The sequence below is a fragment of the Molossus molossus genome, unplaced genomic scaffold, assembly GCF_014108415.1.
Source record: "Molossus molossus isolate mMolMol1 unplaced genomic scaffold, mMolMol1.p scaffold_m16_p_17, whole genome shotgun sequence".
Taxonomy (NCBI): domain Eukaryota; kingdom Metazoa; phylum Chordata; class Mammalia; order Chiroptera; family Molossidae; genus Molossus; species Molossus molossus.
Window position 1 is genome coordinate 67163258 of NW_023425352.1, and position 13950 is coordinate 67177207.

Here is a 13950-nt window from a genome sequence, read left to right on the forward strand (position 1 = left end):
AAGACAAGTCTGATAGTGCACAGAGCAAGGAGGTGGGGAGCTGAAGCAGGCTGTGGGCGCGGCTGCAGCCCCAACACCAGCTCATCTTGTCGGCTCCCTTCCCCCTGGCCAGAGTCAGCCGGCTCTGGCCCAGCCCGAGGCAGGGTGACCGGCTCTCAGGCCTGATTCTCTTGAGTCTCTGCTGCTTCACCTGCCTCTCGGAGGAGGAGATCCTCCCTCTTCCCTCATCTTCACCCTCACCGCTTTGCTTGCCTGGCGCCTCGAGGAAATGGGGTTCTGCCAGTCTCTGGGGGCCCCAGGGCTGGCCCAAGCTAACCTGGGCCTGAGGATACGTGGAGTGAGGCCTAGAGCCCTGGACTTGTCTGAGAACAGGTATCTAGACAACACCCTGCACTTCACACCCACAGCTGAGGTCCCCTGCGGGGAGGCAGGTAGGGGTAGAGATGTGTGGGACAGGATTACCTGGTGCAGTCACTTGGCACCCTGCAGGCTGAGCTGGTGCAGGTCCTGTCTTAGCCCTTAGCCTGGGGATAAACTCTCCTGATAATACGACAGGACTTGTAAGCTGGAGCCATTGAGGTACCCTCCCCCATGCCGCCATGACAGGTCCCCCTGAAATAGTGGGAGCATTTTCTGAGACCCCTTGTTTTCTCTTGGGCCTCATGGCACCTGGGCTCAGAGTGGAGGCCAAAGGGCTGACTTGGGAGCACCCAGGGCCTCGCTCTGAAACCCCTGGAGTCTGAGACCTCATTTCTCCTCACTCCCAACCTCGTTTCTCACGTGGGCAGCAGCTACTGTGTGCATGGGCTGGCAACGTGCCCCACGATATGTGTGAGTTTCATGCCATGTGCACCTCAGAGCAGCCTAGGCCCCATTGATTATCCCCAGTTTACCCACGAGAACTGAGGAAGCTGAGAACAGAGATTCAGTAACTTGTCCAAGGTGGTCAGCAGTCAGCAGCAATGCAGGTGGGACCAGCCACAGGACATTACGTGAGATCAGCTGTTCTCACTGTTCAGAGTAGGGTCTCACCACGGACTGTCAGAGCCAGCAGCCCCTGCAGAATCTCATTTCCCTCCCAGAGGCCTGCCAGGCAGTGCCCACCTCAGGAGACGCAGACCAGCTTGCTCTGTACAGAAGCCTTTATCGGGGAGGGGTCAGAGTTCATGGATCACCGGGAGGTGCAAATACAAAGTTCTGAGAACACTGCTGGGGCGGGAGCTTGGCGGGGAGGCTGCGGCCTGGGTGGGTCTCCAGGAAGCCCAGGAGCTCTGGTGCCGGTCCCTTAACGGTCTCACCAGACAGTGCCCTGGTGTCCGGGCGTCACAGAGCTTCCCTTTGGGGCCCCCCTGGGCCGTGCTGCTCTCCATCTGTCTGTGAAGACCCCAGCGGTCTGCAGAGGGGCCGGTCCTCCTTGGCAGGCCCCTGCATCTTGGCTGCTTTTCCTGGGACTGCCCGAAGAGCCAGTCCAGGGGGTCATCAGCGCTGGTCCCAGGCGGCGGGGGCTGCTGGCTGCTGAAGTGAGTGGTGACGTCCTGTAGGGACCGGGTGGGGCAGCTCTTTGCGCAGGCCCGTGCTGACCGGCGGGGTCTGCTGGGTCGGTCCCGGGCTGCGGCCTCGTCCAACACTGAGGTGGGCTGCACCAGCTGACAGATGGACCTCATGTAGTCATCCGTGCTGGAGGAAGCGGGGGGTTCCTGCCTGGGCCCCCCAGGCAGCATCTCCTCCCAGCTCTCCCAGATTGTGGGCAGACGGGCCACAGAGAGCAGAAGCCGGGACCTCATGGCTGCCGACCACGGGGAAGCAGCGACCTGCTGGTTGACAGAACCAGGGGTGAGGTCTGCCACGCCACCCCTCCTGTCCCTCTGCCCTGCCCCAGCTGAGGCTGCCTGTGTGAGTCATGCGCCCGAGGACAGTTTGAAGTCCACAGACCCCAGACTAGGCTCAGACGCCTCGGCCCCTCCTTTCCACTAACCCTAAAAGCCTGCACTCAAGTGCATAGAAGAGCCCAGCCCAACGGTGGAGTCAGAGGAAACCTGGGTTCAAAACCAGACGCTGTCCTGACCTGGGACCTCTGGCAGTGTCACGTCTCCGAGCCTCGGCTTACTCATCCGCAAAGGGGCTGTCAGTACCTGCTTCCCAGGCGCCTCGTGAGAAGCCCGTGAATGACACCCCGTGATACAGAGCCCTCCAGCCATGGCCCCCACCTGCACCCCGGCCTCTGGCCACACGGACGCCTGCAGGCCCCAGGCTGAGGACCGCCTGGAAGACACGGCCGTTCTGTGTGACTTGGAACCGGAGGGCAGGTGCTCTCTCACCTGTAGCCGAAGGCACCTGGGGTAGCAGGGAGGCCGGATGAGCAGGGACAGCCCACAGGAAGCTCCCGGGGCTCGGGGCAGCGGGGGCTCCAGCAGCCGTGTCCGATCCCCGGGGAGGACACCGCACGGCCTCCGTCCCTGTGCCGCGGTCCAGAGCAGAATCCTCCCTGAGCTGTCTGGCAGCCCTTGCGGCCCCACCGCAGCTTTTATACCTTTCCACTAGTCATCACTTACTGTCACGAGGGCCCAAATAGCAGCCTTCAGGGAGGCCTCCGAGGAAAACAGCTTGGTGGGCGGGGCCTGGCGCAGCTGCCAGCCTGGAGCTGCTTGTGCCTGTGGGAGGCTCTGGGGATGTTTACTCTGCAGGGCAGGGGAGGGGTGGGCACAGGTCCTGGTCACCTGAGCCGGGGCGGCTGGGAGAGGCACAGGGAGGGGCTGCCACCACCACCTAGAAGCGCTCCCCACCATGCATTACCCAGCACCCTGCAACCTGGGACACCCCAGCTCAGGGCTGGTGTGGCCGAGCCCGGAGCCTGTGCCTGTGAGGAGGCCTGGCCAGTCGTGGCGGTGTAGGGCTTAGCCTGGGGCGGCGCAGGCCAGCCGTGCCCACCTTGGTCTGGGACCAAGGGCAGCGTGCAGGGTCCTGGTGTTGCTGCTCCCCAGATGCAATGTTTTCAAATGAGAACTAGCTTGTGTCCTTGTCCCCAGGTGTTTGACGACCGGTGCTCTTGTGCATCAGTGACTGCTCCAGGCACAGAGAGCACAACAGTGGCAGAGGGACAGTTCTAGAGCTTTCCTTCTGGGAGGGAGACAGTCACGTGCCCAGTGGGTGGGTCTGTCACTTCGGGTACTGACAGCAGCTGCAAAGGGTAGTGCAGTTGGCTCTGTGGCAGAGCGGCCAGGAGTGTCTTCTCTGCAGGGACACCGCGTAGGGGCCTGTGCGGTCCCAGCAGACGGGCAGCGTGGCGAAGCCCCTGGGAAAGAAGTGTGCAGGCATGCTCAGGGGACCCAGGGACCCGCGCGACTGGCCACGTGGGAGGAAGTTATGACCTTGGTGTGGACACTGCTTCTCCCTGTGAGGGGGGTGGAGGGACACGCAGGGCTTCAGCCAGGGTGCCGCAGTCCTGGCCTGAGCTTGGACGCCGACAGCCACTGGGCGTGGAGTCCCGGGCAGCTGGCGGGGATGTCGTGAGTGTGCGTGCCGTGCAGGGTGATGTGGGCTGGCCGTGTCTCAGGTAGTGAGAAAGGAAGCCACTTGGAAGTCTGAGGGGGAGGGGAGGCTCCAGTGGGCATGGAGTCCAGCACCCAAAGCATGTTCCCAGCAGACCTGGTGACCAGGGGAACCTGACCGGGCACGGTTATGGGTGGAGAGGCGCCCTGCACTGCACTGATGTTGGCACAGCCATGCTTCCCTAGACTGTTTCCTTGCCGCGGTGTGGACATGCCTGCAGACAGCGGCTGGGTGGCGGTGGGGCACCTGACTCAGCCACTCTGTCCTCAGCCATGCCCCTGGCCATGTGTGGGCCAAGTGGTGGAAGGACATGCTTCGGGCTTCATCTGGTTGGGCCTGTGGCCTTGGGCCTTGGCGCATGCAGAATTTCAATGGTTTTTCCCCAAGGGGGACCCTAAAGAGGGGGGCGTGGTGTTTGGGGGTTTGAATGTCCAGAGAGTCCCATGTCCAAAGGGCAGGGTCCTGGGGACTCAGGGAGGATGGGCAGTGACTTCTGAGGGCGGCTGCTCGGGGGGAGACGCTGACCTGTGTAGGTCCCCACAGGAAGAAGGGGCTCTGATCATCGAGGGGCTCCTCAACATCACCTGGGGGCTGAGGCGGCCCATCCGGCTCCAGATACAGGACGACAGGGAGCCAGCACACCTCTCCTCGGCCGCCTGGACGCCGGGACAACCCAGCTGCCACCTGTGAGTGCTGGGCTGGGGTGGCCAGGTGGCTTCCATGACATCTGCTCAACCCGAGCTTCCCGTTTGGGGGTTGGTGAGGGACCCTCAGCCTCAGGGCAGAAGCCCTGCTCCTGTATGGGGCACAGAAGCCCAGTCTCACCGTCACCTCATGACTGCCTCAGCCTCCGGCCTCGCCTGCCCACGGGCAGCCACCCCAGGGTTGTCTCTCTAGGTGGCAGACAAGTCACTTCCCTCCTGGAGAATGTTCCGGGTTCCAATCCCCTCCACTTGTCTCTGGAACATTCACGTGAACCATCTTGTCTGTAGGAGAGAGGGCTGAAGGTGGGGGTCCCTCTGCTAGACGAACACTCCTCAGCATCTCCGGTTCTACCTTAAAAATTCAGATCTGGCCTCCGACTGCTCTGCTTTTACTTTAATATCAGAATTTATGCTTCTAAATTTATCAAAGTTGAACATCATCATCTTCCCCCTTCAAATATTAAATATAGTTGCTACTCTGAGGACGCTTAGCTGACACCCCAGGGCACCCTCGGGCGTCCCTAGTCACCATAGCAAACTGTGGGCAACACAGACGTAAAGCACAACGTTCATTAAGATGAGCGTTCACAGAGGGGGCAGGTGCGACTTGTTGCACACTCCCCAGGGGTGAAGCATCACAGAGCATCACAGAGCGTCACAGAGCAGTCACAGAGCAGTCACAGAGCAGTCACAGAGCATCACAGAGCGTCACAGAGCAGTCACAGAGCAGTCACAGAGCATCACAGAGCGTCACAGAGCATCACAGCTGTCACAGAGCATCACAGAGCGTCACACCTGTCACAGAGCATCACAGAGCGTCACACCTGTCACAGAGCATCACAGAGCGTCACAGAGCTGTCACAGAGCATCACAGAGCATCACACAGCTGTCACAGAGCTGTAGCAAGAGCGTCACAGAGCGTCACACAGCTGTCACGGAGCATCACAGAGCGTCACACCTGTCACAGAGCATCACAGAGCTGTCACAGAGCATCACAGAGCTGTCACAGAGCATCACAGAGCAGTCACAGAGCAGTCACAGAGCGTCACAGAGCAGTCACAGAGCGTCACAGAGCATCACAGAGCTGTCACAGAGCATCACAGAGCAGTCACAGAGCATCACAGAGCGTCACAGAGCTGTCACAGAGCAGTCACAGAGCAGTCACAGAGCATCACAGAGCGTCACACAGTTGTCACAGAGCGTCACACCTGTCACAGAGCATCACAGAGCTGTCACAGAGCGTCACAGAGCATCACAGAGCATCACAGAGCTGTTACAGAGCATCACAGAGCATCACAGAGCTGTCACAGAGCATCACAGAGTGTCACAGAGCATCACAGAACTGTCACAAAGCAGTAGCAAGAACGTCACAGAGCTGTCACAGAGCATCACAGAGCTGTCACAAAGCAGTAGCAAGAGCATCACAGAGCGTCACAGAGCAGTCACAGAGAAGTCACGGAGCCGTCACAGAGCTGTCACCAAGCTGTCACAGAGCATCACGAAGCCGTCACAGAGCATCATAGAGCTGTCACAGAGCAGTCACAGAGAAGTCAGCTGTCACGGAGCAGTCACAGAGCCATCACAGAGCCATCAGAGAGCCGTCACAGAGCTGTCACAGAGCCGTCACAGAGCGTCACAGAGCAGTCACGGAGCCGTCACAGAGCCGTCATCAAGCTGTCACAGAGCATCACGGAGCCGTCACAGAGCATCATAGAGCTGTCAGAGAGCGTCACGGAGCCGTCACGGAGCTGTCACAGACGCAGGAATCCACAAGCCTCTCGGTGTGGAGGCGGCTCCTCTGTCTGCCCCCTCCCCCCCTTCATGCTGCAGGGCTAGTTCCCATCGCGTTTATCCCTTCCCCGGCCCAGAGGCCCCGGGCTGCCCCCCTGAAGGTTGCCCCTGCCCAGCTCTCCTCCAGGCCTGAAGGACTCCAGAGCCCACTTGACACGGGCAGCAGACTGCATGTCCATGTGTCCATGCCGGGTGGCAAAGGAAGGCCACTGGGTCCTCTGAGCAGACTCCCCTTTTCTCCCGCAGACGGTGGTGACGCTGTGCTCCTTTCCACACTCTGCATCGCGTGTGGGTGTGAAAGCCCAGCTCAGCTCAGCCTGTCCCACGTCTCGCCTGTGTCCTGTCCACGGAGGCAGCTGGCCCGTTCCCTGCGGCCTGGCTGCTTTGCTCCTCCCGCATTATGGTTGTGTCTTTTCAGAAAGGAGCCACTTGGGCAGGACGGCAAGGCCACGGCCCAGGACCCCAGCACTCAGCCCACCGAGCACAAGGCTGAGAGTTCCCGAGACAGCTCAGGTGAGCAGGCCGCGCTGCCCGGAGCCCGGCCACTCCGCCCGGGGAGGAGAGGGGCTTGGCCCGCCACCAGCGCTGACGCACAGCTTTGTGGAGCAGCCAAGGGGGGCTTCACGAGGCCCCTCGTGGATCCTCACTCACAGAAAAGGGAGCAGAGGTTTGCAGAGGTGTCGTAGCTCCTTAGTGACCCGAGTCCCCTGCTCCGTGCTGTGACAGAGAAAGGGGGAAGTTAGCCGAGGGCTCTCGGATTCATCACCGTCTGTCTTCGTCAGGCCCCCCGCTCACACTCAGACATGGTCCTGTTCAGAGCATGGGCTGAGCTGCCGAGACCTGCCCTGGGTGCCCGGAGCCCACGGCCCACAGGCCTATGGCAGTGTCATGTGGTGACACCAGCCTGTCTGCGAGCCGGGCATCACCCAGGCCTCTGCCGCAGGAGCAGCGCCCGCACAGTGTCTGCTCAGCCAGAGCCACCGGGCCTCAGGGAGCCTGGCCCCACAGCAGGGCCGCTGGGGCACAGCAGTTCTGTGGCTGCTACTCTGCCCGTGCTGCCCTGGCCTTTCTCACTGCAGAGCCCCTGGAGGACGAGGAGACCCCACAGCTGATGCGGACCAAGAGCGACGCAGCCTGTGTGATCCAGAGGAGGCCCAGGTGCCGCACACCTGGCGAGACCCAGAGGATCCGGCGACACCGGTTCTCCATCAATGGGCACTTTTACAACCACAAGGTGAGGTCCCGGCCTCACCTCTCCCGTGGGCCCAGAAGCTGAGGCCACAGGGAACCAGCCCCAAGCACAGGCAAAGCTGTCAGGCCTTCTACAGGCCAGGCCCCATGGTAGCTGTGCCAGAGAGTGCCCTCGCCACCTCCCTGTGTGCAGGGGTGGCCATGCCCGTGTGCAGAAACAGGGCTCAGGGCCAGCCCAGAGTCACCTCAAAATAATGTTCCCGTTCATGACCCAAAGCCTGTATTTTCTTTACTCACTGTCTAACCATTCCCACAAGTTGCGTGAGTTTTGGGCAAGCCTGTCTTTGTTCCACACCAGGTCTGTCTTCAGTTAGACAGTTTTCTGTGAGGTTCCACCGGAGCTCGTTTCCTGGGGATATCATGTACCTGGCTGGCACCCGTGCTGGGCAGAGTGCGCCCGTGAGGCTGAGCTGTGCCCGGGCACACGTTTCTGCACCCAGAGAACCTGCACGGCCCCTGGTTCCTAGCTCTTAGCTTTCTGTCCGAGAATGATTGTACCGACCTCAGGAAAGGTCTCCTTCCCCAGACGACATCATCCCATAAAAAGCTGAACTGTAAGTGGAGACGTTGTTACTACAAATGGCTGGAGTGGCAGTCTGAGTGAGGCCCTGGCTGGAGTGTCCTGTCACAGGGCACAGCCTGCAGCCCTGGGAAGCAGGCCAGAGGGTCCCAGGCTAAGCAGCAGCCCTCCGGGACCGGCGATACTGGGAGGGCAGGGCGGGCAGGGTGGCCTCTGGCAGCCCAGGCTCGGCCTGCCAGGGGCCAGTCAGGCCACTCAGCGAGCCCTGGACTTGAGGATGAGGGAGCCAACAAGGCACGCGGACAGGACCCTGCTTTATTACCAGCCCCCCCAACCCCTCCCAGCCAGCTGTGCAGCGGGATCTCTGCTGTCAGGAAATCTCAGGACTGAGAGTACTTTCCCGAAAGGGTGAAGGGGGAGCTGGGACTGGACTTTAGAGAGGTTCGGGATGGTTAGCAACAGCATTGCCTGTAGTAAATCCTTCTAAGGGACCCTTAGACGTCAGAGCGTCTGTAGCCTTTGACGCAAACAGAAATGAGCAGCACAGGCTCCCTCCACAGCCTTCCGTGCCCCGTGGAGCCACCCTGCCAAGAAGGGCTCTCCAGCCGCCAGCCGGGAGCTAGAACAGTCCGCCTGCAGAATGTGGGTCTATTCTCACGGGCAAATCGCCTGCCTTGCAGGACGTTGACGAGTATCTCAGGCTCGTCGGACAGAGCACTCACAGCTCCTGGGGAGCCAGGGGTCCCCAGGGACAAGCACATCCAGAGCCCTCTCTCTCACCTTGCTCTCCAGCAGAACCCGTGTTCCTAGAGGTCAGATGACGAAGCATTTGACTCAATGGCAATATGTTGTTGTTTTTTAATTCCTAGAATTAACTTCCTGGAGTTGTTATTCCAGGTGGTGTTTCTTAGAACTGTGCCCTATTACCTCATTCCCTGATTTTCCGAGCTGTTCTGATTCATAGTAATGTTGGCTTGGTTTCCGGCCTGGCTGGAACGGTGCACGTCCCCCGCGTTGCCCTGGCCTGTCAGCTCCAAGTGTGTTCAGCGGAGAAAGCACGCGCTCAGAGAGGGGAGGCAGCGAGACCTTCCCTCCCGCGGGAGCTGGCTGGTGTCCTCTTGAGAGGAAGTCCCAGCACTGTCTTGTTGAAGGCCTTTCTTCTCCATGAAGGGCCTGTCTCCTCCACTGATGCCATACTTATTGGGAACTGAAAGTCTGGTCTGGCTTTCTGTGCGACCAGAGTCATTGTGTATCTTCACTGTGAGCAGGCAGGTCCAGCGCGATTCTGGCTCTGGTACTGGGACCAGCTGGGGATACAGACTAGTCCCTCGCACACCCTGAGTCCCAGTCACATCCCGAGCAAAGCTAAGCTGGGGCCAGACAGAAGGATGTGAGAATGTGCCCTCGGTTGTGGAAAGCAAGGGGGAGCCCACCCACCGGGGAGTAGGGCGCGCAGGGCCCAGTGCCGCCGGGTGAAGCATGGGCTTTGGGCGACCCCGCTTTCTAGACGGGCAACTCCAACAAGCGACTCTACCTTTCCAAGCTTCCATGTCTCAAAGGAAAGGGGACAAGTGACAGGTACTTCAAAGAGCTATTGTGAGGATTAAATCAAAGATTATATGTGAAGTGCCTCGTCGGGTCGCTGCCTGGCCGTTGTCCCTTGAGGACCCGTGCAGCCTCAGCAGTGTCCGGGCCTCGCGTGAGGTGTCTCCGGGCAGAAAGGACTGGGCCGAGACAGTGGCGAAGCCGGCGGAGCGCGGGGCGGGGGAGGGAGCTGCGGCGCAGGGCATTGCGCAGGCCCAGGAGCCTCCACATGCTGACCTCGAACTGTCCTTCAGGGCAGCGTTTTCCAAACGATACCCTAAACGGAGCGCCGCCTGGCTTCCTCCTCCAAGGTAGCTCTGCGTCAGGGACCTGCAGTGGACGCTGGCACTTTGAGTTGCAAGGTTCTCTGAAGGCCGTTCCTTTGGGCAGCCTGGAGAGCTGACCGGGAGGCGAGCCGGAAGGGGAAAGGTTGGGAAGTGGACGCGGGTGAACCGGGGGCCTCTGCCCAGGCGCTGCTGGGAGAATGGAGGGCTCAGATCTGAGAACTTCCTGCCTCAGAGTCAACCAACACTGGTGAACTGATGAATAGAGAGAGTGGGGGACAGAGCGGTCCCCCCAGCCCTTGTCACCTCCATCCCACTGGTTCCTGGGATCAGAGAGCTGGCCCTGGTAGCTCTGCAGGCCTCTTCCTTAGTGGGATGTGAGCTGTGGCAGCTTCCCTTAGTGGGCCCAGATGCGGGCCTGGCTTGCAGGTGGATCTGAGTGAAAGAACAGGCGCCTGTGTCCCCAGAGCCGGTCACCTGCTGCTCCACTGTCCTCAGCACCTCTGGCTGACAGTGTGCCCAGACCCTGCGTGAGGTCAGCCCTGGCCCCGGCCCCGCCTTGAACCCTCTCTCCCCGCACAGACCTCCGTGTTCACGCCTGCCTATGGGTCCAAGACCAACGTGCGGGTCAACAGCACCATGACTGCCCCGCAGGTGCTCACCCTGCTGCTGAACAAGTTCCGGGTGAGTGTGGCCGGGCGGCCTTGGCCGCGTGCTGGTGGCTTTCCAGCTGCTTTTGTTGTGGGAGGGGTTGGGGACGGCTGGGAAGTCGCCTGTGGCTCCCGGGTGGACGGTGCGGCGAGGTTTCCTCTGTGAGCTGGACAGCCTGGGATGTGAAGCAGAGGGGGGTGCAGGTGGGTTCTCACGGGGGGCGGGGGGGGGCCCGGCTGTGTGGCTAATGCCACATGTTTCTGTCTCTCGTTTTGGAGAGCCACGGTCTGACTTCTGTCTCTGCTGCTGCAGGTGGAAAACGGCCCCAGTGAGTTCGCACTCTACATTGTTCATGAGTCTGGGGGTAAGTCTCACCATCATGTCCCTTCTCTGAGGGCCTTCGAGGCTTGTGTGGCAGGCCCAGGGCAACTTGCCCACCTGGCCTTGGGACCCACGGTGCCTCCACCTCGAATGTCTGTCCCAGCCCAACCCGGGACACACCTGCCATCCCTCCACGACACCGTGGGGCTGCCATCCCAGCACTTAACCGAGAGGGCTGGGCGGGGGATGGGGTCTGTGAGCTGGAGCTGGAGCCCCTCGCCCCCCCCCCCCCGGGAAGTGCTGCTTCAGAGCCTGCGCCCCTCTCCGCACACCTGTCCGCACAGCATGGTGACCCCACCCCCACCCCCCGGGACTGTTCCTGTCCAACGGGGCCTCTGCTGAACGGACGACACCTCGTCAGGGCAGCCTTCTCAGCCAGGTCTGGAGAAGTTCCCTGGAACGCTGACATCTGTCTCTACCGTGCGACTGTCCTGGAACAGAGGGGATCTAATGGATTTCGCAAACCGCCTTTCTTCTCAGAGCGGACGAAGTTAAAGGACTGCGAGTACCCGCTGGTTTCCAGAGTCCTGCACGGGCCGTGCGAGAAAATCGCCAGGTTGTTCCTGATGGAGGCCGACTTGGCCGAGGAGGTGCCCCACGACGTGAGCAGGGCTGGGGCGCGGGGGGCTGCTCCTGGGGGCTCTCAGGGCTCCGAAGTGACCTGGCCACAGCCCTCTCGGGCCTTGTCTCCAGGGACCACGTGGCTGTCTGAAGGGCCCCACGCAAGGCGTGATGGGGGCGCCAGCCCGCCCTTGCCCGCCAGCCCCCACCCTCCACCGGCTGGCTTGGAGGAGAGAGAAGCTGGGTTCTAGGGAACCACTGCCTGTGCTTCCCCTCGGGCAGCAGAGCCTCTTCCTTCCTCACAGTGCTTGTGGGCATCACACTGAGACACACGGGGTGTCGTCACTAGGCCTGTGGTGGGGCGTCTGGTCACAGCCTGAGACCTGCTCAGCTAGTGAGCACATTTCCAAACTGACCAGAAAACGCCTATGGGATTTGGGCCACAGGGAGAAGGCCTGGTGACCCTGTGTCCAGAGCCAGTACAGTCTCATCCCGTTGTTAGAAACAGGGGTGTCCCCCCACACCCCACCTTCCCCCAGAACACCCAGTGTGCCTCTGATCTGTTTAATGCTTTTCCTAATGCTCAGCTTGGTCTTCCCTGGGGACAGGGGTTGGCTCTGAGGAAGGAGTGGCCCCTTTGTCCCCACCCGGACACAGAGCCGTGCTGGGGCTGGGCAGGGGCAGGAAGTAAGACACTGCTGAACTGGACACTGTGGATACCACAGGAAAAGGAAACGTGTTTTTGGCTTCTTATTTAAAACACAATAAAATGTTCTTGAATTTTCTAGGTTGCTCAGTACATTAAGTTTGAAATGCCGGTGCTGGACAGTTTTATTGAAAAATTAAAAGAAGAGGAGCAAAGAGAAATAATCAAACTGACCATGAAGTAAGCAGCACTTAAAGGGCCAGTTGTGGGTCCTGACCTCAGGGAGAGCCTGCAGGGAGAGCAGCCAGGGCCAAGGCGGGAAGGCTCTCTCCTGCAGACACGCCCTCGCGCAGCTAGGGGAGGCCTGTTGACCCGTTTCCAGCACGGCCCTCTGGCCCCAGGTGGGCAGCTTGCAGCCCAGACCGCCCATCCAGCCTCAGCGCCTCACCAACAGAGGCACGAGCTGCTGAAAACTGAACAGGACTCAGGCAGGAGTGTGCATGGGCACTGGACCCCGCTGGGAGCTCTGCTGGTCCTGCCCCGCAGGGGCCACTGAGGAGCACGCCTGCTCCGTGCACATGCGGCCGGGGCTGGGCCTCGTGCTAGCACATGAGCCTGCTGAAAAGGAGTGGTTGTTGGAACTCCCTACATCAGCTGATGTTTTCAGGTGCCGGGGACCAGTGCTGTGGACAGGTGACCAGGTGTCACCTGGCAGCTCCTGGGGAAGTTACATCAGGGCCCAGCAGTGTGAGGTTAGCCAGGTTCGTGTCCCGAGGCTGTGTCTCTCCCCCTGCAGGGGGAAGCATGGAACATGCAAGGTGCTCGGCCAGGGCCAGGGTCAGAGTCCCTCTTAGGAAAGGGCAGAGGGAGGCTGCTCACGTTAGGGCCTGGAACTGAGGACTGTCTTGGATTCTGGCTTCTGGCTGAATGATTCTTGGAAAGCCATGCCCCGGCCCCCCCCCCCCCCCCCCCCGGCTTCCATCCGTGCAGGGCTCCATGCAGGCAGTCTGCACAGACCCCATGGAGGATAAGTCTGCCGTGAAGGCAGCAGGGCTGCCGTAGGATTTGGGGTCTGGACACGACCTGGGGGGGGGGGGGCGCCTGGTCAGTCCATTCAGTGCACAGAGAAGACACAGGCCCCCAGTGGCAGCCCAGGCTTGAACCCAGGGCTCCGGATCCCGGCTCTGTGCCCTGTCTGCCCCAGCATGCTCCTGCCCACACTGGACAGTCTTTGGCATAGAAGCAGCTGCGCTCGCCGTTGAAGCTGGGCAGTGTGCACAGCCCTGTCTGACTGCCTCTTGGCAGCCAGCAGTCCCACGGGGTTGGGCCTGGCTCTTCCCTCTCTGGCAGAAGACAGCCGGTGGCACCAAGCAGCCAGTCAGGAGCCTGTGTCTCCCGGGCGAGCACCTGTGGTTCCCACACTCTGCTCCCCTCCCCCGCCCCTGTCCCCTGCAGTCAGTGAGTCCGCTTGGCTGTGTCTCCTCCAGGTTCCAAGCCCTGCGCCTGACGATGCTGCAGCGCCTGGAGCAGCTGGTGGAGGCCCAGTAGCCAGAGCCGCCAGCAGCCAGTGCACCGGAGTGCCGGCGCCTGGGCCCTGCCTGACGGCCACCACCCGGGGAGGCCAGCACCCGTGCTGCCACCTGTCTACCATGAGTCCATGCCCCCGGCTCTCATCTCCACGCTGAGTACTCGCAGGACCCAGACACGGGCCTGAGGCGCGGAAACCTGCTGGGGGGGTTCCTGCTGGTTTCCATGGAAGCTGCACGAGAAGCTGGTCTGGGCGGCGAACAGCCCTGACGCTGGCACCTGCCACATTATATGGCCAGATGGCGTGGCCAGTCCCGTTCACCCACGCCTCCCCTGCTCAGGAGAGCGGCACCCGATCGAGCCCCCGGAACATGGCTGTCTGCTTGCCTGGTGCCTGGCTCAGGGCCCCTGCAGGGCCGCAGCCCCGTCCTCACTGTCCACATGAAGCACGAGGTCCCTGTGCGTCTTCACCCTGTGCTGCTGCGCAGGAGCTCTGCTGGG

General features: G+C 61.2%; 2 protein-coding genes across 2 annotated transcripts in view; one reads left to right on the plus strand and one right to left on the minus strand.

Annotated features, from left to right (window-relative positions):
- RASSF4 (Ras association domain family member 4) overlaps positions 1 to 13583 on the plus strand; it is a 31770-nt gene extending 18187 nt beyond the window's left edge. The window contains exons 4-11 of the mRNA XM_036265355.1: positions 4093 to 4235; positions 6463 to 6557; positions 7124 to 7278; positions 10266 to 10367; positions 10647 to 10698; positions 11196 to 11317; positions 12065 to 12162; positions 13410 to 13583. Of these exons, the coding sequence (XP_036121248.1) occupies positions 4093 to 4235; positions 6463 to 6557; positions 7124 to 7278; positions 10266 to 10367; positions 10647 to 10698; positions 11196 to 11317; positions 12065 to 12162; positions 13410 to 13470 (828 nt within the window). The 3' untranslated portion in view covers positions 13471 to 13583. The remainder of the gene's footprint in view (positions 1 to 4092; positions 4236 to 6462; positions 6558 to 7123; positions 7279 to 10265; positions 10368 to 10646; positions 10699 to 11195; positions 11318 to 12064; positions 12163 to 13409) is intronic.
- DEPP1 (DEPP1 autophagy regulator) lies at positions 1158 to 1784 on the minus strand. The gene has a single exon (XM_036265356.1). It carries the CDS (start codon positions 1782 to 1784, stop codon positions 1158 to 1160), a length of 627 nt encoding a protein of 208 aa, XP_036121249.1.
- Positions 13584 to 13950: the final 367 nt, after the last annotated feature.

Coding starts and splice junctions, on each gene's coding strand:
- DEPP1 (XM_036265356.1), bottom strand. CDS start 1,784: ATGAGGTCCCGGCTTCTGCTCTCTGTGGCCCGTCTGCCCACAATCTGG.